This window comes from Aquila chrysaetos, chromosome 3, assembly GCF_900496995.4.
Source record: "Aquila chrysaetos chrysaetos chromosome 3, bAquChr1.4, whole genome shotgun sequence".
Lineage (NCBI taxonomy): Eukaryota > Metazoa > Chordata > Aves > Accipitriformes > Accipitridae > Aquila > Aquila chrysaetos.
The window spans coordinates 9,544,965-9,572,897 of NC_044006.1; the positions used below are offsets into that span (position 1 = coordinate 9,544,965).

A 27,933-nucleotide genomic window follows, 5' to 3' on the forward strand; every position below is an offset into this window, starting at 1 on the left:
CCTTCAGCTTGTTGCTTCACAGATGTTTGCCCCGTTCCCCTCTGCTTCGGTCTCTTCACTAAAGTTTGACTGCTGAGAAACTATGGCAAGGGGTGAGATGAGCTCTTCACAGCAGGGGAAGGTGGCAGAGGAGGACCCTGGTTACTGTGCGGGCTGTTTCCTCCTGGCGGTGCTGACGGGGGGTGGGATCCAGCCCCCAGAGTGCTCCCAGGGATGCTTTGCAGTATCCTGTCTGGGGCTGTGGAGCTGAAAGGGGCTGATTTAGGGAGAGCCTGGGAGACGATCTTGAAAGTTAAGGGTTAAACTCTGGCCAGCTGGACTTTTAAGTAGCAGGCAGCATTCAAAGCACAGCGGACAAGTGGGATGTGAGAAGCCGGAATATGCAGGCATTGGGAATTGTGGGTGGCATTGAAAAGCCAAATACAAGAACAGAAACATATATTTTAATATATATTTCCATTACAGACACAAGCACAAATTGTGAGGTGGGGGTGAAGTGCATCTCAAGAGCAACATATGTGTTATCTCATGCCTCCATCTAAGTATACAAGCATGGGATTAATGTCTATTTAACATAAAGCTGAAAGTTTGGTGTACAGATGGTAGGAAGTTGAGCAACAGCATGTGTAGCTTGTAGCATAGATCTGTCTTAAATGAATGCTATCACCTAGCGTTGTTTCTCACAAAATGTTACCCTTCAAATCCATCCCTAACCCACTTGCAATGATGCTGAGCTGCCTCTTCAGCACAGGCGTACTCAGGAAATTATAGGCCAGTGAGTCTGATCTCAGGCTAGGTAAGAAACTAATGACAATAAAATGAGATGAGAACACAAAGCAGTGGGAGAAATATGAGTCGATAAAAATCAGCCAGTGTGGCTAACTCTTGTCAGACAAATGTAGTGGGGTTTCTCCCCGCCCCTGCTTTTAAGGTGATGATGCAGTGAGCAGTCGCACACAGGAAGCGATGGACACAGACATCTGTAAGACACTTGGCACAGCGAGGCATAACAGACTGATGGGTAGGATTAGTAGGTACAAAATGTGCCTGGGAGATACCAAAGGAGCAAATGTGACTGGCATGCTGAAAAACTCATTGCACGCAGATTTCGGAGCCATGCACAGACAGCTAATATGCAGAATCTCACACCACACTGTGTGCAAAATAAATACTGTTAATGCTGTTCACAGGTGGGGAAACAGGCCCAGCGAGATGACATGATTTGCCAAAAGGGAGAGCAGTGGAACTGGAAATAATGCTTTCCAGATTAATTTCATTAGTATGGTGTACTGTGACTGTTTTGGTATATCCCTGCTCTAGCCAAATAATTGTGGGGTACCGAGAGAGGCTTTACAGAGAACCTCGCTCTACGTTCAGGCAATTTTGCTTCAGAATTTTCTTCTGTGCCTATTTATGATGATCTTTTTTGTCTTTATGAGTCTCACCAAGCCTATCTTGAAAGAGAACTTACCTTTCAATCTGCTGTTATGGAGGTCAAATGTTAGGAGCATGCTTTTAGGGAAATATCTTTGACCTCATTGATTATGTTGTAGCTCTGGCTTTTCTAAAGCCTAGGACACTGTCTGCTTTAGGAGTGCAACTGAAAATAGCGCTTTTATTCTCTGCTCTCTGTTTGCTCTCTAAAATTAAATGCTCTTGTGGTCTGAGTGGAAGCCAAGAATGGTAGTATGCAACACTTTAGCTGCAGCTGGCTGGCTTGGAGACCTCTCAACTGGTCTTCACAAATTTTCTGCCAAGTGGGGATGATAATGCTTCACTAAGATGCCCTGCTCATGCAGGGAGCTGGGAAGTGACTGACTTTGTATCTGCTGTGTTTAGTCCCTTTGAGGCTTTCTGTAAGGGGCATAAAACAGCCACTTGAGCAGAATCCAAAGCTCTCTCTTCAGTTCCATGCTTTTTTAGTGGATCAGTTCTGTGTTTTCCATTGTATTTAAAATTAATCTACTTGTAGATCCCTGGTTTTAGCTGAATAATCCCCAAGTTGTCCTTCATGGGCTGTATTCCTTCACAAATGATCCTCTTAACTCAACACTGCTTATTTTTATAGACCTTTCCTTATAATATACTTGATAATTCTGTGACATATTGGTCTGTCACTTACTGAAGACTATAAATTTCTTTCAGAATCTTTTTGTTGATTGTCCCAAATGAATTTTGCCTGGCAGCTGCAGATATTACTTTAAAATTTCCTGTGGCACACCTGACTAAAACATCACTGTGCTGGTAGTTTTGGGGTTTCGTATTCCCAGGCCAGTCATGGGCTGCAGGCAAGTCATGTCAGTGTTGTTGAGTGCTTACCAGTAAATGGGTTTAATAGTAGGGTTTTCACAAGGAATTAAATTCCAGCTCTGTCAATGAAAGGTTTTATCTCTAATGTAAGGAAGCACGAGTGAGGGTTTGTACTGACCTAACTAACTCTTCATCTCACTTGTGGCCACCAAAGCTTCATATCACCCCAAGAGCTGCAAAAGCTGCATTGTCAGTGTTGCATGATGGAGGTAATAAGGCAGAGTTTCAGTCACTTGCCTGAAGTTACAGAACAGTTCAGTAGCAGAGCTTGGAGCTGTTTCTGCAGATGTGTGTAGCAAGGTCTGTAGCTTGCCATGCAATGGGCAGGACAATACAAAGGCTGGAAGAGGGCCGCTGGGAGAAATGTCCTTGTTTGGGAAATGAGTTCCCAACACAGGCCGAGGAATGCTAGAAAAAGGGCTTTTCCAATACTTCTCTGGAGGTGATAAATGTTAGTGGGAACCCGATGGAATGCAAACTTTAACTCTGAGAATTATGAGGGAAATCAATGTCAAGACAATGTTTTCTGTGCTTGTATAGCTTCAGAAATGAAGGCTCCACCTTGACTTTGGCTGGGAATTTGGCTTTGGCTGGTGGCCAGTGTTGCCCACCATCTGATCTCTGTGGACTTCTGTGCCTTGAAAAATAAACAACTTTTTACTGTCCTTTGAGACAGGGTCTTTTAAGGATGCAATTTGTCTAGAGACTGCAAGAGGCATCTAGGAGATGGAACTTTCAGAGGTCTAAGCTGGCTGTCTCGCAGTGGGTAGGTCATTAGCCTGCTGCCAGCCATGTTTTCTTTGTGTTTGATCAGTACAGGCATTTGCTTTGGTTGCACCACAGGAACAGTGTGTGACTAGGTAAATAATTGTTTAGAGTGGCTTGTTTAGTCTCACATGGCCTTTTTTGCTCATACAAAATGCTGACAGGGGAGCAAGTCCTCCTAAGGGTTACTGTTTCCTTCAGCTCCCACCTGAAGCTTCTCCATTAGCTCAAAATGATTTGAGCTGCAGTTGTGCTGATGGCAGTGTATGGAGAACACCAAACAAGGGCAGAAGTGAATCCCTAGCAAGGATGTCATGCAAGATTCACCCTTTGGTTTTGATGCTGCACAGTGTTGTGCTCTATACGTGACTGGCAAAGTGGGTAAGTGTGCCCATCTGCACATCGAGACCTTTCTACCCCACCCGTGGCTGTTTGGTTGCTGCCCCTCATACTCAAAATAGAGCTGTTTCTTAGGGAACTCCCCTTCCTCCAGCCGCTGGCACTGGGCTGCACAGTGGAGATAGTGTTTGCATCTGGTATTGAGCCTTTTGCTGCCTGCAGATATCCTCGGTATCGGACACAGCTGTTTGGACAGTTTTCTGAGTCATTAATCCAGGCAGGCGAGTATTGAGATAGTTTCCTCCCAATTGTCTCTGCACTCCCTTGTCCCATGAATACATCCATGGACTAATTTTTCATTTGAGTGAAGGATGAGGCTCCTTTCACCTCCCTGACAATGCAGAACGCAGCAGCATTTGGCTTGGGCATCGCAGCACAGCTGGCTGACTCGTATTCCTCGTGACCACCCCTGTCCTGGTGGTGAGACCCTTTCATGGGGCTGTGCTATTTCTAGTCATTCTCAGATTTGTGGCTGTGTGCCCTTTCGCACAGGAGTTTTAATTTCCATCTCCTGCTGACGTGCTGTAGTGGCCTGCCTGGGTTGCCTGCTCCTGCACATGTTTGCTTTGCCTCCTTGTGCTGTCTCCCTGAGCCTCCCTCTTCACCGGTGAACGACTGTGGGGCATAACAGCTTTAATTCCTCCTCTCCATCCCATTACCCTGCTGCTCACCTGCTTGGGAGATGATGGAAAGGACTCATGTCTGAAACACCATGAAGGGCAAGGCCACCCCCAGAGTCTCCATCTTCCCCAACCAACAGGAGTAATTATTCAAGCCTCTCTCTCTCATGAATAGTTTTGAGATCATGGTTTTTGAGCACAATATCCTTAGAGCTGTTTTGCCACTTGAGCCCTGGATCCCTGCTCCCTGTCATTTTATTTTTGCCTCTCCCAGCTTGATTATTGATGAGAGCAATTTGAAGTACGTGCCACTTTATTCGGCAGGAACAAACTAGGTGTACAAGAGAGAAAAATATTCCCATCCTCTTTGTAGGAGATTGAGCAATGCGCTTCCAAATCTCTGCACACATGTACTGTCATTGATTCATGTTTCTGAGGACAACTCTGTCATTTGCATACAGACGACTGTGGTTCTTCCAGGCTTTGCTGTGCCTCAGGCTGCAGCTGGGCTTCATGTTCATGCTATGGAACATGTTCCCAATCTGTATCTGTCACCGCTACTTAATGAAAAAGCTAAACATCGCTTCTCTTGCAGGCTCCTCTAATGGTTCAATTTTAATTTGTGTGTTGCTGACTGATTTTCTGTTTAGGCTATGATAAATAAAAATTAGACATTCAGAACAGATCTCTAGCTAGTGATGTCAACATGTTTTGCAAATTTAATTTATGCCTCACAACATCCCTGCAATCTGCTTTCTTCCGAGAGGGAAACTGAGGCAACCAGAGGTGACCAAGGAAACTGAGAGTCCTAATGCTGGAAGCAAATCTATTGCTGCCAGTACAGGGTCACTGGGCATGGTCCAGTTAACATCTCTGTGTGCCAGCCAGGGGCTAGTCTGAGTTACCAAGGGCATCAATTGAAAGCTCTGGAAAATCTAGTTGTAGTGATTTAAGGCAATCCCATCCATGACTGCTCTGTTTCTCTGCTGGACATGAATGTCACTGCAGCAGAGGCTGCAGGAAGCAGCATACTCCTGTATGTCAGCCCCTCCAGTCCGAGCCTCGTGTTTCGTTATAAACCTTCTTCTAGCTGAAACACCCGACTTTGCAAAGAAATGGTTCAAGTGTGGTAGAATTTCTTCTTTCTTGGCTTTGCGCTAAGTGTCTTCTCATTTGAGAGGTTTCTGTAAGACTTTGTTCCTGGAAGTCATTGGAACAGAAATGAAGTGTTTCACTGGACATTTAGAAGTGCCACTGCTGCCATGGTATGTGCAAGTGATATATATGCACATTTATCTACTCCTGACATCAATGTTCAGTGTGTTAAAATGATGTTAATGTTCAAACTCAAGAATTTTATGCTGAATGGGAATGATATTTTCATGTGCTGCTCAATACCTGACTTTCTGACATTCCTGGATGTTAGTAAGTATTACAATTAAATAAGTGTTGTGTCCTTACAGTTTTCTCGTGGAAATGCCTGTCCCTTTTTAAAACTGAAATGTGTGATTAGAATTGTTGTATGGGCTTAAGTTCAAGGTGTAGGCTGCACCTTTCATTGCCTGTAAAGGTCCCTCATGTAAGCAGGAGTAGCTATTTGTAAGCAACATTATCTGCCAACAATACAGGTTTCATGGACATTTTGCCTGAATAATTATCTGTGTTGATACTGTATTCAGTACTGCTATTGCCAGAGACCTTTAAAATGGGTGTAACCATGTCTGTTTTCATAAAAAGGAAGAGAAACACCACTGCTTAAGACTGAGGGCAGAAAATTGTGATTCAAGACCCAACTCGAGCCAAGGAGATCATTAGGGAGGAATTAAATGCCATTACCAATCAGGAACAGGTCACTTACAAAATTCCTCAGACCCTGGAATTCCATGGATTTCAGGATAGTCTCAGTCTCATGATTGACTGCAATGATGTAGAGTCCGTCCTGGCTCTGAGTCTGTCAGTGCTTTTATCAATGATGGAAGTGCTCACAGAGGATACTGGATAACTTAATTTAATTTTAAAATAAAACAGTTGTACCACCAAAGCAATAAAATCCAATAAATTCACAAATGACCTCCCAGCTGTAGTGCTGTAAAAATCCTAAATGGAAATCTGAACTCCATCAGCCCTTCATTTCTTAAAAACAAAATAGATAGATACATCAAAAGGACCAATAACAGTTTGGGAAGGTAGGAGGTCTGTGCGATAAAACTGGCACTTGCTGCCTTGGCTATGGATCAGTAACAAGGAAAAGCCTAATAGCATTTTTATATAGCTGAAGCAGCTTGTGAATGCGTGTAGCACATCCACAGAGCTTTCTGTTCAAAAGGCAGAAGCCAAAATCTCAGCCTTGGTCATTAAAGCAACCATCACAGATTGGAGGGGCTGCTTGATTCATTCACTCTCTGAGAAGTACAGCCCGTAAAGGAGCCTGGCTGTCTACAGCTCACTCTCAAACCTGTCGCTAGTGCCAACACAACCACCTTGCCGTGGGACGCAGGCTGGTTTGGCCGCTGTACAGCAGATGTTCATGCTCGCCGTCAGCATCGACCCAAGGAGCCGGCTGGGGCCTCCTGAGCCTGGGCTGAATTCCAGGCTGAGGTTGGGAATTGCTACGAGTTGCTCACTGAAAATGGTAAGGGTGAGGCCCTAGGGGCACTTGGTGGGCATGTAACTCGGGTCTGGTTGAAGGCATCATCCCTGCATGACAGTGACTCCATTTTACTTTGTTTACATGGCTTTTGATGGAGGAAGAGCAAGATATGAATAAGGGTATAAAAATTTGAGCTTTAAGGGCAGGGTGCACAGATCGTGCTGCCTTCTTAGGGTCCCTGGTTTAGTTAGACCTGTCTGTGGTCATGGCAGGTGGTCTAGACTTTTGTGTTATTGAGGAAATTAACGGCTAATTAAAAATTCTTTAGTTAGATTAGTACCAGATGTTTCACAAAACACTGTTATAAATATCTCTCCGACTGCCTTTGCAAAATCCAGTTTGATAATGCAGGCTCCTACTGGTCTTCAGTTTGAGAAAATATACTTGACAAAGTTTTCATTTTTGGATCAAGTTTATGTAAATATTTAAAGACTTATCGGATTAACAGGACTTTACAATAACTCCAGAAGCACTCTTCTACTTCACGAATACAAGCAGTGTCTTTTTATACACAGCAGCAACCTCTGAAGATGGATGACAGCTCTCAGTTTGATTGTCAATTTCGTGTTTATACTCTGTTTGACAGATAATATTTTCATGCTGATTTACTCTTCCTCATAATTAGATGTAGCAATTAGAATATCTTATATATTACGCTGGAATTTTCTTCCAATGATGCTGTAGCTGGATGGTCTCTCAGACACCTGTTCCACAGCAGAGCAAGCATGGGAATTAACTCTCCACCACACCAATCTGCTTCTGTCTTCTTTTTTTCCCCCTTTGAATCATTTTAGTCTCCCAGTACTGGGGAACTTCCACTGTTTTCCCAGGATATTCCCTATCCCCAGTTGATGTTTGTTTGTCTTGTCTTTACTGAAATTAATTCCTTACAGATCTGATGAGCTGGCTTGCTATCTTTTGCTGGGCAGCAGCATCCTTCCTCCTTTGTCTCAGAAAACAGATGCTCTGCCATGTCCCTTTGGTACCCCAAGGAATGCTTTTTCATTTCACCATCAATGCAGAAAAATGGTCAGAGATGGAAGAAACATACAGAGAACTGAGCACCTGACAATATTGGCAGCACTGCCCACAGCCATGTATCCTCTTGTCCTTGGCCTCTTAAAAGCAGCTTTCCCTGCTCACTCTCGCAAAGCACATACTGCAGTAAGGATGAGAATTCCCAGCCAGAGGTTGCCGCTGGGGCGGTATTCGGCATCAAGGTTGATATGCAGAAGAGAGGCACGGCTGTGTGTCTATTTTCCATGTACAGTTATTACACAAGTAAATTAACTGTAAACATACATCTCCATAATGAATGCTTGTGTGTCAAAATGCCCAGTTTGCGTGGAAAAGGTTGTAGTATTTGCACATACAAATTGGGTGCACAATTATGTAGTTTAAATGACTGAACGCACTGGTATGCTTACAAATTCTTGCAGTCAGTGTCTTCCAGCACAGGGGCAGAACCACAGGGAAGGAAGTCCAAAAGCAGCCAGAGCAGTGGTTCTCAAAGTCTCATCTCCTTATCTCCAACACTATCAGAGTTGCGCTGCCAGCATTTTAATGGGGTGCTCTCAGGAAAGGGTCCCGTATCTGGTGGCGAGCTGGTAGTTTCTAAAAGGCAGAGGGATATGAGTTTCAGGTTACTTCCCACCATCTGGACTGCAGAAATGCTGAGCTGAGGCTGGGCAAGGGCACAGCGCTGCAAAGCACCTCTGATGGGTAGCAGCTGGGCTGCACTGTCCCTTCTTCACCTGATGCAAAAGTGATACTCGCATCCTCGCTGGGCCAGCTGGGGAGCGGGAGAGCTGGCCCCACGGCGGGAGAGCAGCGTGCTGAGGAAGCAGCAACCTGCCCTGAAAGGCTGAAAGCCTGAGCAAGCAGCAGCGAATATAATGTTTCATTGGTGCAGCTGCAAAACAAGGCAACTTTTGTAGATTTTTGCCACTGTGTGGAGAGCTGGTTGAAAGCTTTAGGAGGTGAGCCGTGTTGTTCTTTGGCTATAACACGACTTACTGGTTTCCTCTGGACAGGAAGATGTAGCATGTGCACACGTGTGTGGATGTGCATTTTCTTCCCCACCAGCTTCCCTTGGCTAAAGGAGAACCCAGATACCCATTTTGAAGAGCCACAGTAATTTTCAGTTTTTTGTTTTCACTTTCAAGTTCTTTGTAAGAAAAAGAGCCCATAAGCTTCATTTCAAAGGTGGAATCTGGAATGCTTGCTCCTAGGTCTGGTGGCTGGCGTTGTTAAAGGGGAGGTTCATACCAGCTGCTGCAGTGTCCTCCTGGCTCACCAGTGAGCAGGGGATTTCCCCCATCCCTGCGCTCACTGCCATTCCCCTCAGTTTTCTGCAATTATGCTGCAAATTCTGCATTTGTATGCTTAAAAACCTAAATGTTTAATTACATGAAAAAGCTTTTTTGATTTGATTAGTACAGACTTACGAAAGCATCTGGAGAAAGTATCTTCCACCAGGGAAGCTGTTCTTGACAGGAGAACAGGATTAAACAGGCATTTGGAGAGTTAAACCCTGGTGTCTTTTGGAGGCATAGCTGGAACCAAGACCTTAGACCAACCAGATCTGCTGTACAAAGCCACCTCAGCTGGTGCAAATGGGCTCCAATGGATTGGGAGCAAAACTAAGGACTTACAGTCTTGGGATTGAACTCGAGTAGGTCTCTTCAGGAGGTGGCCAAAGAGGAATCAAAAACTTCTGGTTAGCCTTTGCCTGTGGCCCACGGGGCAGAGAGGGAGAGACAGAGAAAAATGAAACAGAATTACAGTCCCAAAGCTGTGATTAATGTTGGTGTTGAAAGGGGAACAGGGTTCTCTGAGTTGCCTGCCTAATCACAGGCTGTAACCTGCTTGGCAAGTCTTTTCCACTTTAGAGTCTCCTGGCTGGCAGCCAGAAATATTACTTCTGGGACAGGTGACATTGTGTAGGTTTGACATACCTCTTCTGTTGTCTTTGTAATGCTGCCAGCATCCTGTGGTCATTTTCTGTCAATTGGGCTCTTGTTCCTTTGGGGGACTTATAGCTCAAATATTCTTTCTTTCTGTTGTGGGGGGGAGAGGGAGGAAGAAGAAGGGAGAGCTTAGAAAACAAAATTAGATGCTTGAGATAACAAAGGCTATACCAGATTCCCTAGGATTCACAGCAAGGAATTACGCTTCAGGTCAATTTTGATTTCTAGAAATCAACCTGTTGGTTAAATCCCAGATCAAAAGTGCTCCTTTAAAGACTTGCTCTGTGCCTCGACCATTGCCATAAAAAAAGCAATGTTGAAAGAGTGCAGTAGGTCTGGGTTTAAGCAGGGCTCACTGTGTGCTTAGGCTTTAAGAAAAAAAGCTGTTCCATGAACAGCTGACCTTATGAAGTCTAGTTTCCTGCAGGTTTGGCTTTCTGTCTCATCACCTCCATAACCCCGTCTCCTCCATCTCTCTCGAGAAATCTCCTGCAGACAAGAAGGAAGGCAGCAAGTAGGTGTCTGTGGGTGCTGCTTAATCAGCTGCCTGCCCCATGGCATCTCTGCTGAGCTTTCTCACCTTCTCAGCCAGCTCCTGGGATCTTTCCCTACTGCACAAACCAGGTGGGAACTAAATTATCTCAAAGACTTCAATCCCTCTTCCAAATCTGGGTGAGAATGGCTGATGAATGAAGTGCTACTGGGGAGGAGCAGCGTTGCTGTGGAAAGACAGACTGAGATGGAAGTCTGTTTCCCAAGGAAACTGCTACAAAAATAATGCAGTTGTGCAAACGTGGCCACAGTTTAGTAACTATTTGCAGTCCCTCTGTGTAGCACGGTGTGGAGTGGAAAGTGCTGCTGCTCCTATTTGTGCTTGTGACTCTGCTGAGGACTCTCTGTGTCCCTTGGCGTGTCACTGAATGTCATGTCTTGGGTCCATCCCAGGTGAAAGGGAGAAAATGGGGCATGTTGCCTCATGGATGTCAGGCTCTTTGGGTTAACTCTGGCCACGTGGAGGGGACTGCACAACGGGGCCTCAAACTTGGCTGAAGCCTTTGTGTTTCTGGAACACAAACAACAACTAACTTTCAGTTTATAATAACCTCAGTATGTATCTATTTACATAGCTGTTTAGTCCATAAGAGTTTCTCATGAAGGCTCTTTCCAAAGCACGTAGAGTACATAAGGCTATTGCTGTGCTATTGCCGTCCATTTCTCCAGCTTCAGGGTTCCTTTCTGAAGGAAATTTAAGCACCCGAATGCAAGCTGACCAGCAGTCCTGACAATATTTGGAGCTCTAAAAATGAGCACTAGGATTTTTGATACTGTTCCCAATTCTAACTGGCAACCAAGGGAAAGCTCTTGGTGTGGAGAGAATTAACAAAATGCATGGGTAAGTGATGGTCATGACTCGTGTTTTGCCAAGCAGAGGCAGGTCAAGCGATTTGGGTGGGAAACAAAACCCAGCTCTGATTGGCAACAGCCTCAGCACAGCGATCCCCACCTCCTCGTCTCCTCTGTCACTCTGGAACATGTCCTTGGAGCACCTCACGGCGCAGCATGGGGTCATGCCGGGTGGCCCGCCAGATCTTCAGGGAGAGGTGAGTGAATCACCAGCCTGCCTCCCCTGCGGGGGGATAAGAGGAGGTGGCCAAGGGGAGGGAAAAGTGAGCCTGGGGATGCTGAGGCCACGGGGTGCTGCTTTAAACTACGCTCTCCGTGCCTCAGTTTCTCTCGCTACAAAAACAGTGGCTCCGAGGCCCCTTGGTGGGGATGTGCGGCTGGGGAGGAGGGTGCCTGGGCTGAGTGCCTGGTGGGGAGCAGATTGCAGGGGAAGGCGGGTGCCCCGGGCTGAGCTGGCCGTGCCAGCCCTGCAGCACAGGAGCTGCCCGGGCTGTGGGGACGGCGTCCCCCGGCCTCCCCAGCCCGGGGGCCGTGCCCAGCGCCGAGGGCAGGGCAGAGCCCGGTGCAGGCAGAGCCCGGCGCGGGCAGAGCCCGGTTCAGGCAGGGCAGAGCCCGGTGCAGGCAGAGCCCGGCGCGGGCAGAGCCCGGTTCAGGCAGGGCAGAGCCCGGTGCAGGCAGGCAGGGCAGGGCAGAGCCCGGTTCAGGCAGGGCAGAGCCCGGTGCAGGCAGAGCCCGGTGCAGGCAGGCAGGGCAGGGCAGAGCCCGGTGCAGGCAGAGCCCGGCGCGGGCAGGGCGCGGCGGGAGCGGAGCTGTCCGCGGCCGCCGGTGCTGAGCCGCGGTGGCAGCCGCCGCGCTCCCGCGGGCGCGGAACCTGCGCTCCCCGCCGCCGTCCCGCGGAGCTGCCGCGGGAGCCCCGGCAAGTTTCTGGCGACGGAGAGCGGAGCGGGCTGCGCCGGGGGGGCTTCTCCGGAAAAGGTAAGGGGGGGGGTCCGGCCGCGGGGAAGGGGCCGCCCCGGGCATCCCCGGGAGGGACGCGGTGCCCCCGAGCGTCCCCGACCCTGGGAGTGGGGAGGACACGGTCCCCGTGGGTGTCCCGAGGTGCAGGAGGGCAGGGAGCCCAGCCCCTCTAGCTGTGTCCCCGGGGCTGCGGGAGACACGCTGCCCCGGGGGGGTGAAGGAGCACAGCCCCGGGGCGGGCGTGGGGGACCGGCAGTGCCAGCCCTGGCTACGACCTCTGCTCCCCGCCTGGGCAGCCGTGGGCACTGGTGCGTGTGTGCGAGTGACACAGCTCACTGAGAGCTTTAGGGTGTGCGTGTGCGTGGGGTCGCACCCCCTCTCTAAGGGGTTTGCAAGAGTCCTGGGTGGCTAACGGGGAGGTGGAAAGCAGCCCTGGCACACAAAAACTCTGTAATCTCCAAAGCGATTTCGGGTAGGGGACTGAGGACTGCCTTTCCTTGCACTGCAGTCTGTCCTTCATGTAGTGAGCGGTCACTCAGCTATGCTCTTTTGCTCTTTTGCTCTTCTAGGACTTTTTAAGGCTTGCTTTATTTGCTAGGCAGGCAGCAGTGTCTAAGCTTCCCCTGTGCTAGGAATTTCAGAAATCGATTCACGCTATTTACTGTTGAAAGAGACTGGAGGTCAGCGGAGTTTTGAGGCTCATCAGGTTTCCTCCTCCTGCCCGAGAAAGGCTCTGGCTTTGTCGCACGTTGGCTGAAGAAAAGCAGTTGTCCAAGTCTGGAGGGGAAAAGGGCAAAACCAACAATCACACAAAATAAAATGTATGGTTTTTCAGGTAGACAGAATGCATGTGATCAGGCCAGTCCAGCCATGCCAGTGTCCTCACAGGTGCCAGATGTGGCCATGGGATATAGGTTTAGGTTTGATTCTTCCTGAGGACACAAGAATAGGGTCTGGGATGCAGAATACGAGGGTTTCCTGGTAATGTACCTGTGGCAGCAGCTGCTTGGAAAACTTCATCTCATTTTGAAGTCTGATTAAATTGAGGGGAAAGGAGCTTTCACAGTCTGTCTCTTCTCAGAACAGAGTCTGAGCAATGGAGCTTAAATCAAATTGAACAGCAGCTTTGTATGCCCAAAGACTACGTGGCCAAGCAGTTTGATTTCAAAGGGCTGCGTTGTGCTGGCTGGATAGCCCCTGATGAGACATTCTCATCTGAAGTCCCTCCCAGAGGAGTTACAGATTTAGTCTTGATTGAGCATAGTCACGTTTTTGAAATGTTTTTGAGTTGGAAGAAAACTCCAGCAGCTGTTTCTGTCAGAAATGAGTGTGAAAGTGTTTAGTACCTGCACTGATGCTTCTGCAGCTTGTGACTCTCCACTAAACATGACAGCAGAGGGGGAGGGTTGTGCAAGCTTCCCCCTCTGTCGCACACTCACCTGAGGGAGCAGCTCCGAGAGTGGAAGGCCTTTGCGCAGGTTTCCAGCAGGCAAGCAGAACCAGAACAGGTTTGTGAATTGGCAGGGAAGCAGGTTACTCACTGTCTTGTTTCCACAAGGGTAAAGACCATGTAAGCACCTCTTGGGGCCAGGTGTGAAGAGGTCCCAACATCCCTCTCGCAGAGGAGCTCAGACAAGTGCACCACCTTCTAATTCATCTGGGGGGGAAGGCTTTACAAGCCCCCAGTGAAAGCAGCAGGGGAAAGTCTGAGATTTTTGCGGTAGTTTTTGTACTGATCCTAGCTTCACTTGCTTGTACACTGCACATAAGTACAATAAGTTTACAGGATCTAGTTTATGATTTACTTTCAGAGACAAAAATGATAGCTCTCCATATTTCTATAAAACTGATTTATTGTCCATGTGTCAATGACATCAGCGTATCTATCAGAGCAAGAGATGCTTTTTTATAATTTTCTGTATTACAATGAGAGACTTGTGCTTTACAAATAGCTCAAGCACAACCATAAAAATAAGGCCTATCCCAAGTAATATGTCAGAAATAGAAGTGCCTCTCCCCTGGATTATTGTTACTTTATGCCAGCTTGATCTCACAGGACACTTGTAGCTCCCCTGATGTATTGCAGGATGGAGACCTGCCAGGGATCTGAAGGAAATAAAGTCCTGCAAGCTTTGCCAGTTCTCTCTTTCCTTTGCTGCGTGTGTGCATGCACGCTGAGGAGCAGGAACAATTCCTTCCAGACTGTTTATGCTGGGCCTTGCCCTGTCTCGTCATCAGTGCAGCTGTGTGACCACAGTCCCTCCTTTTTCCCAGGCTCCATGTTCTTAATACACGTGTGCTTTGCTAAAGCGTCTCGGAGAGGTGGTGTGCATGTGCTGTGTTCAGCATGTCTGCTTCCAAGGGCTCTTGAGGAAGAATGAAATGTGGCCTAGGGGAGAGCTATGCATTATGAGAATTTCAGGAATGATTTGCTCAGCCCTAAATGAAGGTTGTTTCCAATTAAGTTAATGAAGGACGTCATTCTCATGGCCGGAGTCACTCAGTCTGGTACAGGGAGGTATAAATCACCCCTCCCCGTACATGGACACTCTCCACCCTCCAAAAAGCACAGGAGAGTAAGGAAGATTATTTTCACTGGGCTTTGAAGCATTTAGGATCCAAGGTGCTCTGTGGAGGAGACGAACCCAGCAGCCCCCTTTCACCACTGGCACTATATGTCTTCCTGCCCACCCATTGTACAAGGGGGGGCTGCCAGTCTCCAGCACCTCAACATCCTCATCTCCTGCTGGATTCACTCTCCTCTGCACCAACTTTGCTTCCAGGGTGAGTGACTCCCAGCCTCATTCCCGGATGCCACTCTGCAGCCTGGGACATCGCTCCAGCGCTCTGACCCCTCGTCTGGGTCTCACCCAGCTTGCACCGTCGCAGGGCTCTCATCACCAGAAACTCCCTCCCTTGCAGTCTGTTGTGTATAGGGATAGTGAGAGCAATAAGCAACGCTGAAGGCACTTGTATGGACAAGTGCTGTTGCTCAGTGTCCCAGACAGAGCTATAACTGCCCGACAGTGCATGCATTTATCCCAAAGGCACAGGCTCATATCTTAGTGCATGCATCCAAAATGTGTCTGTGGAAGCTCTCCCCATTTTTTACATGTTTGTGGTTAAGGTGAAAGAGTCACTTTCTCAAGAAATTCTGAAGGGAAACTTAGAAGCTGATGAATATGTAGCAAACCCTCTTCCCTCCTTCCTTTTCCACATCCACAGTGTCATACTGTGGGTCTAATAACTTGGTGGTTTTCTAATAAATTTAACCTTAGCATCAATTAAAATGCTTTGGCACACAAGGAAGGGAGAGGTGGGCTCCTAAGGACATTCATCATAGAAAGCACATTGAGATTGGATTTTCGTTAGCTGTGAAATTAAATACTCTGAAGCAGCTTTTTCACCCTGACAATTATGAATATGCATCAGAGTGATGTTCTCACCCTGCCCTGCCTGCTACTGCCTGTGCTGGTGAGGAGGAAAGCCCATTTCCTCACAAACCTTTTAGAGGGTGGCCTGAAAAAGGGAGAAGTTGGGCTCCAACCTTTTCTGCTTCCTTGTGATGGAGAAATCTCATCAGAGAACTTTTTTGCAATGTCCCATCAGTTCTGCCTGCTCCCTTCAGCTAAAGCCTTAGATCCCCTAGTTGTCTGTCTTGCAGCTGTCTGTCTTCCACTAAAGCCCAGATTTGCTACTGCTGCTTTTTCCCAAGATAAAGTGACTCACAAGATTTTAACAAAAACCTGAACATGAGCCCCATTTATTTTGCTGTTCTTTATGAGTCACAGCATAGTACGGCGAGGATTTGAGGCTAGGGACAAGATTTGCACAGGGCAGGTGAAGAAAGGGTGGGAAATGTTTCCCTTTTTCCTGCTAGGGATTTCCAGCACTTGTGTCCAGCAAGTCAGGATTGTCAGTGAAAATCTCAAGGGAGAACCTAAGTCTCCACTGGACAGTCAATAAAGGGAGAGATTCAGCTTGAACCCTGGGTGTGAAAGCGCTTGGAATACTTGCAAGGGGCTCACATTGCAGGTATCCCGAAACACCCTTTTATTGAAATGATTGATCTTGTAAAGGGAGAAAGCGGTCATCTCCCACCCCTGGAGCTGCTGTGCTTCCCTCCTAAATGATTTTGTAGTTTCTCTGCAATCAAGCCGTGTGTACTTGATGCCCAGATCCTGGCTTGCACTGGGGCGTACCCTCGCAGGAGCGCAGCAGCTGGGCTGGTTTCTGCAGGCTGCCCTTGCAGAGGGAGCACACCGAAGTCACAGGGCCTGGGGCTACCCAGCTCCCAGAACAGGTAACGAGAGTTTTGCTATTGCTTTAATATCTGCTGAAAGATGGGGCCAGCACAGACCGAAGTGAGGAGGGACAGCTTAAAGCTGCCTGGTGTCACCTCTGTGCTGGTCCCTCTGTCTGGCATTCATGGGCTCTGCTCAGGATTCCTGTCAATTCGATTCCCGAAGCTCCCAGGGAGCAAATGGGAAAGGCCACCCCGGCTGGACACCGGCACGTCCCAGTGCCTCGGCCGGGCAGGCAGGCAGGAGCTTCCCGGAGCTGCAGGTGCCATCAGTCGTGCTGAGGACACAGAGAGGGGACAGTCACCTTCGACGTAAACCTGTAGGTGAAAGCCTGTGAGCAGGTGACAAGCTGAGAAAACTGAGTTACTCTGCGATGCTTTCAGTGTGGTGCAAGTGCAGAAAGATCAGACAGTGGCTTGCTTCCCTGGGTATCCAGTGCAGGCTGAGGACTGGCGTGCAGCTTCCCAAGTTAATATTAGCTGGGATAATTTTCTGCCTAACCCCTTTTCCCTCTTAAGCAGAGCTCAGGGTGGATCTTGGCCCATTGCTGCTCAGACTCCAACCTTGCGTGCCCTAGTAATTATGTTGTGTAGACATCTATGGGGATGGCCAGGGAGTTTGCACTCTGCCCAGAGCAGCTAGAAAGCCCAAGCGAGCAGATGGAGGTTATGGTGACTTCTCATGAGCAGCATCTGCTGCTGTGGGGCCACACTGACAGGACTTGGTCCTCCGCACTGTGACCAGGGAAGATGAGTAGGGAGAGGGTAGTAAGGGTTTAAAGCAAGCACCTTGTGAATTATGTTTGCTAAGAAAAGCAAATTGATGCAGCTGAACTATATCATGCAAATGAGGACATTCAAATGTGCTCGAGTGGTCCAAGGCTACCCTGGTACCAAAGCAGAACTGAGATCAACATCCACCAGCCAGGAGAGCATAAGGAAAAGCAGGTCAGGGGAGCGTGCACCTGCAAAGTGTGTGCTGGGCTGGCAAGGAGTCCTCCAAGTCAGGTTGCTGCTCTGAGAGCAATACTATATTGGTTAAAGTAGGAAGCCTCTAGGATGCAAATGTTAATATTTTCCTTACATATTTTACCAGGCAATTATTAAGAGAGACTGAATTTTTAAGACTGAACATCAAAACTGCATGTACATAAATACAAGTAATGATGTATGAGAAGTTGCCATACTGTACTTGTATGTACTGCTAACAAGACAGGGGACATTTTATATGTTCAAATAGCAAATTAGCTGTGTGCCTGTCAGCCTGCCTGGGCAATCACACTGCTTGGCGCTTTTTCCCATAGGTGCTTGAATATCAAACCCTAAGGGCTAGGAGCCTCTTCCAAGCCGGCAGATAATAGCCGGGGTTTAGTTTATTGGTAAAGCACACGCTGTTGTTAGATGTGCCTTGTTTTGCACAACAAAGGATTGAAAAACTCCCATGTGTGGTGGTCATTTCTCCGAAGTGGAAGTTTGTACTAGGAAACCCAAACAGAAGTGGGTACACCTCCTGGCTGTCCATGTTTGCCTTCACGATGTCCATGCAGTGCCACAGAGCAGACTTTCCAGACCCGGGCAGGAGGATGGGGCATTTCAAAACAGTATGGTACCTCTTTCTCATTCCCAAAAGCCAATAAATGAGTTGAGGAAGGAGGCAAGTGTGCTGCACTTCAGCAGCCATTAGCTGAGCTTCCTGAGAGCCTCTGTCAGTTTAGCAGGATGATGTAAATGGAGCTTAATTTAAAATCACATTTGCATCAAGCTGTCAAACCAGTAACCTGGGCAAAACATGTCTCAAGGATGTGGGAGTATGCCAGCAGCACAAGGGCTTTGGCCATGTCTACTAGAGCAAGCAAGCCAAAACCTGGCTTGCTGTTGCTCCTTCTGTCTTCAGCGCATGACACCCCTTTCTGTGCAGCACACACTTGTTGGGACTGTTTTGCACAGACCAGTTCTTTTGCTTTCCACCGTCTCTGTTCATAAGGGGAGCAGGAACCATCCAGAGAGGCCAGACGGTCAACAGAGTGAATTGAGAACCATGGATGACCATTGCAGCTCCCATTAACTAAATTAACCAGCATCCTGCCTGGTCTGCAGAGGCAACTTCATCATATTCATGGTATGTAGGCACCAACCATAAAAATATTTGATTGCTTAACATCAGATGCTTGAGATAAGTTCACTGAAATGTAGCAAGTGGGACTATATGAGCTGTAAACATCCCATGGATTGTGTGCCCACCTAACCCAAGAAAGCCATGAAGTAGGCCAGAGGAACCATGGTCAATCAATATTCATCTGTATGGGCCAGTAACACAGAGAATGAAAAACTACTGGCAGGATTTCTTGGCAGTTTAACACCAGTTAGTGTCTTAAAATCCATTTACACTCAAAGCTAATTTACACGGTACTTCAAGTAATTAGCTCCATCTGTCTGAATGCAGCCTTGGATGTGAGGTGCGCATTTTCACCCGGGTACAGATAACAAGGGTAGTCACTCTGTTTGTGAAGTTCATGTCAGCAAAACTCATGGAAAGAGGCTCCGTCTCCCATGGCTCTTGGTCCATGCGGTAGCTCCCAAGCTGCCTCACGGCAGTTAGAGGTCACGTAGGGATCTGTGCTGGGGATATTATTGTTATTCACCTCCTCCCCAGAAGGCCAAATCTATTCCCTGTTCCAGCTCGCAGCATGGCCCTATGAGGACTAGGCTATGGGGCAGGAACAAGCAGCCTGTTGCCACTTGTGAGGGTTAAACCGTGCCCAGGCTGGCCCCAGCTGCCTTCCCCTCCCCAGCCCCTGCTCCGTGGCAGGGCACTGTTTTCAGTTCTCCCACAGCGTGCAGGTAGGGACCTTGGGGAAGGAGGCAGGAATATTGCATGCATTAAGCCTCCCAGCAAGCAAGCTAACAGCTATTGAAACGTATAATTAAACCATTATTTTCTCTCGCCCCCTCTCTCTTTTTTTTTTTCTTCACCTGAACAAAATATTTTTTCCATTTATTTGTTATCAGTGAAGGGAGTGAATATACTGAAACACGTCTGCTGTTCTGCTCTACTACCCCCTATTAACTTCCTAAGCACTTGGGAACCTTTGGCTCAGCTGCATGAAATACCAGGGAAACTAATTAGGCTGATAAAACTCAATGATTGAGTCAGACACCCTGTGAAAGGGAATGACTTTTTACTACTATTTTTTTTGTTATTGTTAATACATGTGTTCACCCTCAAGTTCTTCACTGCCTGCACTACTGGCAGCACAGATCAGATTTAGTTACAGCAGAAGAAGGAGGGTCCCAGGCAGGAGCAGTGATGATTGCGGTGACAATTCCTTTCTGTCCCCAGCTGTGGGGTCTCCTGGGCTGGGGTTTGATGAACAGCTTGTTGCAAGTCCCCTTGTCTGCATGGGCCTTTCTCAGCACACACAGTGCATGTCTCACAGTAGAGGCAATTAATATGCCACCGCGATGGCACATGAACAGGTCTTGGCTGCATCGCAAAGAGAGTTTGAGCCAAGCCTCTCTGCTGATGTGGACACAGGGACTGGTGGAGGCACGCGAAGGACGGGACAAACCTGGAGGGGGTGGGGGACTTTGCAAAACACAAAGCCTCCAGCTCTGAGCTGCCAGTCCCCATGTCCAAACGCACAGTGCCTGCTGCAGTCAGCACATGGCCGAGACTTGCAAAGAAAATTTAGATCCAAAGGCTAATGCTAATCAGTAAAATCTGTAATTGAAGAAATGGTAATCAAGTGAGATTACCAGCCTGATCCTATTATCGGCCCCCTGCCCAGCTGGTTAGGTCAGTGCTGCGTGCAGCTTTAATGAAGCCACCTCCCGCAGTGAGGTACATGCTGCTGGCTTGGTTGTAGCACCGTGCCAGGACCGTGTCGCAGAGCTGTCCTCGCCAGGAATGGAGGAAACTGAGCACTCCTTCATTAGCCAAAATTCGCTCTCACTTGTATTTGTATTTTGCTTTGCAGATGGGAAATGCGTCCAACGCCTTGGTGTTCATCTCCACCTTATCGGAGAGAGAAGACCTGATTTTTGGCACACTCTATTTAGTCTTTGGTAAGGAAAGGCAGCCTGTTATACCTCTCTCCCTGCTGTGGGCAGCCCAGGTGGCTGCCTTCAAGAGACATTCAGGCCTTTTGCAGTCACTGATGCTTCCAGAAGCGTTCAGTCATTAGCAGAATAATCAAACTGGCCCTTCCCACATTAGCCCTCCCCATGTTACTCAAAAGGATGATCTGGCCAAAGCTTGGTGACTGCATTCCCCTCTCAGGGGAACTGCAAGTACCAGTTATGTTTTTAAATATTTGGAAAGTTGAAGAACAACCTTTGAGAAACGTGCTGTAACTCCTACTGCAACTACCTGATGTGAGACAGGTAGGGACTCTCTGTTAGCATTGCCAGCTTCAGGACTATTGAAGGTGATTTGGACCTCCAGCTGGTCCTTGCTTTCGGCAGAAGATGCTGGTGAATGTCCTGTGATTTGGAGTTAGTGGCACTGAAAAGCCAGCAGGCAAAACTGAGGGGCTGGGATGTGCTCTGAAGCGGCCTAGCCCCGGTTGGTGTGGGCAGAAGTGAACAATGGGCAAAGAAAAGCCTTCCAGTTATCTGAGCCCTGAGCAAGTTGTCTCCCAAACGCCAGAAGAGTTTTTCCTGCCTGTGAGGATGGGGAATCCAAGGCATGCTCACGCCACTGGGACTGCCAGCAGCCCTACAGGCACCTACAGCTCCTAGGAGTTAGTAAAGCTAATAAAATGTACTTAGTACAGATGTGAGACTAGCTCTGTGGGAAAAACGCCTCATGAGGCTGGGAAGAAGGACAAACATCTCATTACTCTACCCTCCAGTGACTCCAAAGCCTCCAAAGCTCTGGATTTGGCCAAGTCCTGCATGGGAATCCTGTTCCTGAGGGGAGCTTTAGTGTTAGCCATTCAGTGGCTTTGCAAGCTGGTTCTTACCACAGTATTTAATTTACAGCCTAATCCATTAAGGAGAAATTCTTGTCCTACCCAACCTGCCCCAAAAGCAGCAGAGATTACCCTTCTGAGGACACCGAAACCTCTTTTCAATGAAAGCACGCTTACGTAATTAAAAAAAGAGAGAAAGCCCTCGTTATAAAATTTTAATCACCACTGTTGTTTTAAATACACTAATAGCAAACAAAGAGCCTTCGTTTGTTTAGTCTGGATTTTCCTTGATCTTCATAATGCCTTTCTTCTTGTTTATTTTGTTACCATGATATTGGACAACACAGACTCAGGAGTGACATTGCCAGGAAGAAATTAAAAGGCGAAGGGGTGCAGCTCCTTGGCCTCACATCAGAAGAGCAATCGCACAAAGCTCCCGTTATTTATCTAGCTGGAAGGAAGTGCCCCCCTTGCTCCTTCCAGCTGGAAGAAGTGACTCTGGCCAGATCCTGCACCCGGGGCCCATTGCAGTCTCATCCCATCACTGCCGTCCTACCAAATGCCTCTGTAGGATCTCAGGAAGGGAAAGGGATCAAATTCAATGTACAGCATCTCCAGATGTGCTCACAGAGCCCTGCAGGTCCCATGGGCTCCCCTGCTCAGCCCGCTCTGGGGAGGGAAGCCTGGAGCCCTTTCCACCCTCTGCAGACATCTCCGGTGTTGGCTTCCAAACGTCTCAAGATGACCCTGGCTCCTTTCCCAGCTCTGTTACATACAGCACCGTTCCTCTGCCTTCTCCACAGGCATTGTGTCCCTCTCTGGGAACTCGCTGCTCCTGCTGGTGGCCTATCGGAAGAGGTCAATGCTGAAGCCTGCCGAGTTCTTCATCGTCAACCTGGCCATCAGTGACCTGAGTATGACGGTGACGCTCTTTCCCTTGGCCACCTCATCCTTCTTTGCGCACAGGTACTTTGTGGAAGCGGCTCTGCGCTGGCCAATGGCCCCGGGTGCAGTTTGCAAACCTTGTCTTGAAATGGGGAGATCCCTGACAGGGGGTGCAGAGGGACCTCAAGGAGTCAGTCTGGTGGCACTTCACAGACATCCACCCCACAGCAGGGTGCTTTGCTGTTCCCTGTCCCTCCGGCTTATCACACAGACTTGCTGTAAAAGGGGTTTGGTGGTGGGTTTCCGAGGTGGCACTCACATTGCACGGGCACTGCAGCGGTGTGCGCTGGCGTGGATCAGAGCAGCTCCTGCACCTGTGGCTCTGTCTGTGCCTGTCTCTGGGATGCTCAGAGAACAAATCTGGGGCAAGATCATGCCCATGTTTTCTTGGGCAATCACGCGCTGCTATCCGTGCAGCCCATTGCAGCCGCCCCACGCACGGTCAGCTTTGCTTCCAGCGTGGGACCGGCAGCTGAGGCCCCACCGCCAGGAGAGCGGCTGGGAAATACCCAGCCTTCCTCCAGAGCAGGGACTTCAGAGACAATTCCTGTCCAGCCGCATGGCAGGGGCTGTCAGCCAGCCGCCCCGGGCAGAGGGGAAGGGCTGGGTTTACCTGCAGGCTTTCCCTTGCAGGTGGCTGTTCAACCAGGCGGTGTGCACCCTCTACGCCTTCTGCGGGGTCTTGTTTGGGCTGTGCAGCCTCACCAGCCTGACGGTGCTCAGCACGGTTTGCTGCCTGAAGGTCTGTTACCCAGCATATGGTAGGTGCTGGGATGTGTTATCTGATCTATACTTACACCCCTCTCTATTAACATAAGTCTTTTTCTTCCTTCTCTTATGGGTCAGATACACCTCTTCTAGGAAAGCTTTGCCCAAGGGCAACCTATTCCCAGTTAATACACTGGTGCAGCAGACTCTGAAGGCTTTTATTACTTGTGTATTCACCCCCCTCTACCTGTGTGGGGCTATGGAGCCCCAGCACCCTGTGCCCATGCCCTGTGCTTGCATCTCAGCCACCCCCTGCTTCACTCCAGGGCTCAGGAGCATCATCCCGAAAAGTATCAAGGGGGTTGTCCTCCCTCTGCGGAAAAGTCCCAGCTGCTGTATCACAGCAGGTCACAGGGTTTCAAACATCCATACGCAGACTTGAGCTTAGGCCAGAGCAGACTCTGCATCTGGGAAGCCACAAGCTCTGACAGTGCAAGGAAGAGCCGCTTTCCCTTGTCCCTGGTGGGAGAGCCATAGGCCAAATATATTTAATTGACTGAATTAATTAATACAGGAGGGCTGGGTGTGCAGTGTTATAGCTCACTTCTGTAGCTTTATTTTCACCTGGACTTCCTCTGTAGAGCTAACATGAGTGCAGCTCTACAGCTATATGCAGCTATAAGCTTGGGCATGCAGCGCAGAAAGCACCTGAGAGAAGTGGGGGGATCCAGGAATGTCCCCTACACATTTACAGCTCCTGCTATTTGAAGCTGCTTCTTAATTTCCTCAGCTCAGCTGCTAACCCTCCATCTAGCATGTATGTTCAGAATATACATTGGATTAAAGACCAAAAATAGAAATCAAATGGGAAATCAAAGATCTTAGTTTGATTTGCAGGCCAGCACCCCAGGGTGCATCCTCACCCCCTCTCCCGTGGCTCGGTGCCTGTCTGCCCCGAGCCTGCGGCTGCTGCCGACCACCAACATGCTTTGTCCCCAGCAGCTGACGGTGCCTCAAGGACGATGCTGGAGCAGAGTCACCTTGGTTATGTGCCAGCACAACAACTCAGGAGATCAGTAAAAAGGTGGAAGGAAAGATAAAGATAAAAGTTGGCTCTTAGAAGGCAGCCCAGGTACCAGTGGCTTTTCCCTGTGCAGGTTCTGCTCTCTAGATGAGCCAGCACTTGGCAGCCTGGCACGTTGAGCTTATCTCCCCATGACGCCCTGGCCCATTTTCTGTGAGGAAATGGCTAATCTCAATGTGCTTTTAATTGCTTAGTTTCAAAGAAAAATGTTACTCCTATGTATGGTGGAAGATTTAGCACTTTATGCTGAGCTCTTAGAAGATCAGGGAGTTTTAGATTTGTTGGGGGATTGGACAAAAAGGAAAAAAACACCTTCCTCAGTGCTTCAGTCTGCCAGAGAGGAAAAGGTCCTTCAAATGACAGTGTCTGGGATGGCTTTGAGCAGTCGTGGAGCCAGCTCTCCCTGCCCTGTGCTCACGCTGCTGCAGCCAGGCAGCCCCCTTCCCTCCCACCCGTGGGGCCGCGGGTGCAGCAGTATCCCTGTGGGGCCGCGGGTGCTGTGTCCCCCGCCAAGCCACCAGCAGCCACATGATCTCCCAGCAATTCCTCCCTAAGCCAAGACAGGCTGCACTGCTGATCCCGCCACTTGCTGCCTAGATCGGGGCAAACCCTTACATTTCTCTTGGCGCCTTGCTCTGGCCGCCCACCCAAGGGGACAGGAGGATGCCCGTGTGTCCCAGGGCCCCGGGGGTGAGCACGGCTCTGCCCGCTCCGTGGCTGCAGTGCTGCCATGCTGTGTGCAGCAGCTCCTGTCCTGCCCGGGTGGCCCCAGCCGTGTCCCAGGGCGGCCGGCTTCGTCCCCGGTACCTGGACGTGCGGGCAGCTCGGGGATCACAGCCCCTCTCTCCTCTGCCCCTCGCCCACGGGAAACCATCCTCACGCCGATCCCTCTGCTGCAGGCAACAAGTTCTCGCCCTGCCACGCCGGAGTGCTGCTGCTGTGCGTCTGGGCATACGCCCTGATGTTTGCCACGGCCCCCTTGGCCGAGTGGGGCAGCTACGGCCCCGAGCCCTATGGGACAGCTTGCTGCATCACGTGGAAAGCTTCGAGCAGGGAGGCCACGCTCTACATCCTCGCCCTCTTCATCTTCTGCTACCTTCTCCCCTGCCTCCTCATCCTCGTCTCCTACTCGCTGATCCTCTGGACGGTGCGGGTGTCCCGGAGAGCCGTCAGGCAGCACACGTCCCCCCAGCGCAGAGCCCGCAGCGTGCACAGCCTCATCGTGAAGGTAGGGGAGGGCTCGGGGTGCCCTGCGGGCAGGTGAGTGTGGCAGGACCCCTTCTGCCAGGGCGTCTGCCGCTCCTGTTGAATTCTCCAGGTGTTTGTATCAGTGTGGGTAATAACACTTTTCTCCTCGTTTCAAGCCATCAGGTGGAGGAGTTTTCATGTTAAATTACATTGGAAAAGATCTTAAAAGGAGCTTGCATGAGTCATTGCTCCCCAGACTACAAGCTAATACTATAATTTACCAAGGATATGTCAAAAAAAAAAAAAAAGTGGATACCCTTTAAAAAAAACCCAAACACAAAAGAAAACAGCTTGCAAGCCTGGCCTTGAAGGAAACCTTTGTGTCTGCTTAGAGGAGAGGGGTCTGAGCATGGCCTGTTTCCAGAGCCTCTCGGTCAGTCTGCACGCTGGCACGCAGATTGCTGGAGGGATTTTGAGTGCTGCCAAAAGGCTGCTGGAGTCCGACGCTGGCCTGGTCCCAGCCGGGGCGCTGGGTGCTTCGTACCCATCTGCCGTGGCGGGCTGAGGCAATTGCTGAGTTTCCCAGGCGGGATGGGGTGTGAGTCACCTGAAGCGAGTGCAGGTTTATGTGCCCACGCTGGGATGTGCTGAGTTGCTACCCTGATGTCTGACACCCCGATGATCCAGTGTGACAGGTCCAGAAGGCTGAGCACCTTTCCCTGGGGATGTGACCGACTGTTCAGTGTCCCGTTGCACATGGCTGAGTTTTAGGGGGGGGGTCAGCATCCCGCGTGTGCTGCAGGAGGCTCACGGTACCGCCGTCTCCATCTCCTTCTCTTCCAGCTGAGCATTGCCGTGTGCCTGGGGTTTCTGGCTGCCTGGACCCCTTACGCCGTCATCGCCCTGTGGGCAGTCCTTGGCGACGCCAGCCAGGTGCCGGCACTGGCCTTTGTGCTGTCAGCCGTCTTTGCCAAGTCCTCGACGCTCTACAACCCGCTGGTGTACCTGCTCTTCAAGCCCAACTTCCAGAAGTTCCTCTCCAAGGACATGATGCTCCTCCAGGCCATCCGCACCCTCCTCTGCTGCGGGTGCCCAACTGCCGCGCTCCAGCCCTTCCCATCCCCGGGCTTCAGTGGCCACCCTGGGGCTTGCAGAAACTGCAACGACACTTTTGAGTGTTTCAGTAACTACCCCAAGTGCTACAAACTCCCCCAGGTGCCTGGCAGCTCGCCCCAGCATGGTCCCCTGGCTATCCTGGCTGATGGAGCTGCTTGCCAGCCGGGGCTGAAGAGGACGGTGCAGATGATGGTGCTTGTCACACGGAAAAGGTCAGCCCTGGGTGCTGTAAATGTGGCAGGGGAAGCCCTGCCGTCAGATATCATGAAAGACCTTCTCTGAGCACAACCATGCCCGGCTGTGTCCCATCAGCGCACTGGAAGACAAACCCAAACGCAGCATTTCTCTCACCTCCGTATCCGATGGGTCCCCAGCATGTTCTGTAGATGAAGTGACACGAAAATTTAAGACCAACCTTGCCTCCTTCTCTGGTTTGGCTCTTGCAACTCTGAGCCTAGTCTTTGCACTTGCAAAAAAAAAAAAAAAGACCCCCAGTGCCTGAAATCTGCCCAGGGTGCAAGTCCAGGGTGCAGTTTCTCCTGTGGCTTGCTCTCTGGGCCCTTGGCCTTTGTTTTTCCATCCTGGTGCTCTGATGACCAAGTAGGAACTTGGTTGTCTTAAGAAACTGTGCCTGGCAGGGAGGGCTGGGGATCAGGAGGCCCTGAGAGGCATCCTGCCTCCAGCGCCAGCTCCTACAGCCCCCGCTGACCATGTCCTATCCTGTTGGGAAGCGGGACCATGCCGCTCAGCTACCTCACTTGGGATTATGAAGCATCTTTATATACCTCTCAAGAGACTACTCTCTGTGCAGGCTGGGTTACCCCACTCCCTCGATTTGAGTGCAAACCCACCACCGCCTATAGATCAAAATGGGAGCTTGTCTTTAGAGTAAGGATTTGGGGTTAAAATAATCCCGGTGTGAGTAATAGCAGTCCCAGGTCGTGCTCTCCAGGCAGGGAATGGCAAATCTGTGGCCGAGCACCACCCTGGAGCTGGGGCTGTGGCTGCAGCGTGTCTCCCGGCGGCTGGGACGAGGGGGCAGCTCACGCCATCTGCACTGCGGGCTTGTCGTCGGCATTTGGAGAGATCAGCGTGGGCAGTTCACCCAGGGGAAGAGCCTGGGACGAAAAGGACCAAGAAGCTGTGGAAGGGCCCGATGCAAAGCCATCAATAGAAAAGTCCCCACGTTATCCGCCGTGGCGGGCGCAGGGCGGGCTCGCAGACGTCTCCCTCCAGTAGCGTGCTGGCAGCCCCACGGGGAAGCTTGCCTGGGGCTGAGTTCGGGGGCTCCCCGTCCCACCCCAGCGCCGAGCTGCTCGTGTGCCCAGCCTCAGGCACGGCGGGAGCTGGTTTTCCTTTGCAGGGTCTGAATAACACAACCAGGGTGCTGAGAGAGGCTGGTTATGCCCCCCAAAATTTAGAGAGGCATTCAAGGTGATGATAAGAGTCAGTAACAGAGGTGGGAAACGTGCTGCCCTCCGGCACCCAGCCAGCCAGTTACTCACACGAGCGCTTTACCTTGTCACTGGTTAACGAACAAAGCCACGCCACAACCCATTGCCAGAGCTGCGGAGTTAAACCATGGATGTGCTAAATGGGAAT

At 49.8% G+C, this 27,933-nt stretch overlaps 1 protein-coding gene across 8 annotated transcripts; it reads left to right on the plus strand.

The window, feature by feature from the left end:
* On the plus strand, positions 1-27,388 carry LOC115339831 (opsin-5-like). 8 transcript variants are annotated; one of them, XM_041122162.1, is made up of 7 exons: positions 1-11,314; positions 18,296-18,496; positions 20,355-20,442; positions 22,094-22,256; positions 22,869-22,996; positions 24,927-25,255; positions 26,059-27,388. In XM_041122162.1, exons 2-7 carry the CDS (start codon positions 18,494-18,496, stop codon positions 26,611-26,613), a joined length of 1,266 nt encoding a protein of 421 aa, XP_040978096.1. In that variant the 5' UTR covers positions 1-11,314; positions 18,296-18,493; the 3' UTR covers positions 26,614-27,388. The 8 variants fall into 8 exon arrangements, with proteins under 8 accessions (XP_040978096.1, XP_029866208.1, XP_029866207.1 ...); XM_030010348.2 differs by having other exon boundaries at positions 18,362-18,496; XM_030010347.2 differs by lacking the exon at positions 18,296-18,496 and having other exon boundaries at positions 1-10,337; positions 11,143-11,314.
* Positions 27,389-27,933: the final 545 nt, after the last annotated feature.

Bases quoted from the DNA above. Each gene is read 5' to 3' on its own strand.
- LOC115339831 (XM_030010346.2), top strand. From the start codon at position 11,114: ATGGTCATGACTCGTGTTTTGCCAAGCAGAGGCAGGTCAAGCGATTTG. The intron at 11,315-20,354 runs GTGAGTGAATCA...TTTGCTTTGCAG, and splicing joins CGCCAGATCTTCAGGGAGAG to ATGGGAAATGCGTCCAACGC. The intron at 20,443-22,093 runs GTAAGGAAAGGC...CCTTCTCCACAG, and splicing joins CACACTCTATTTAGTCTTTG to GCATTGTGTCCCTCTCTGGG.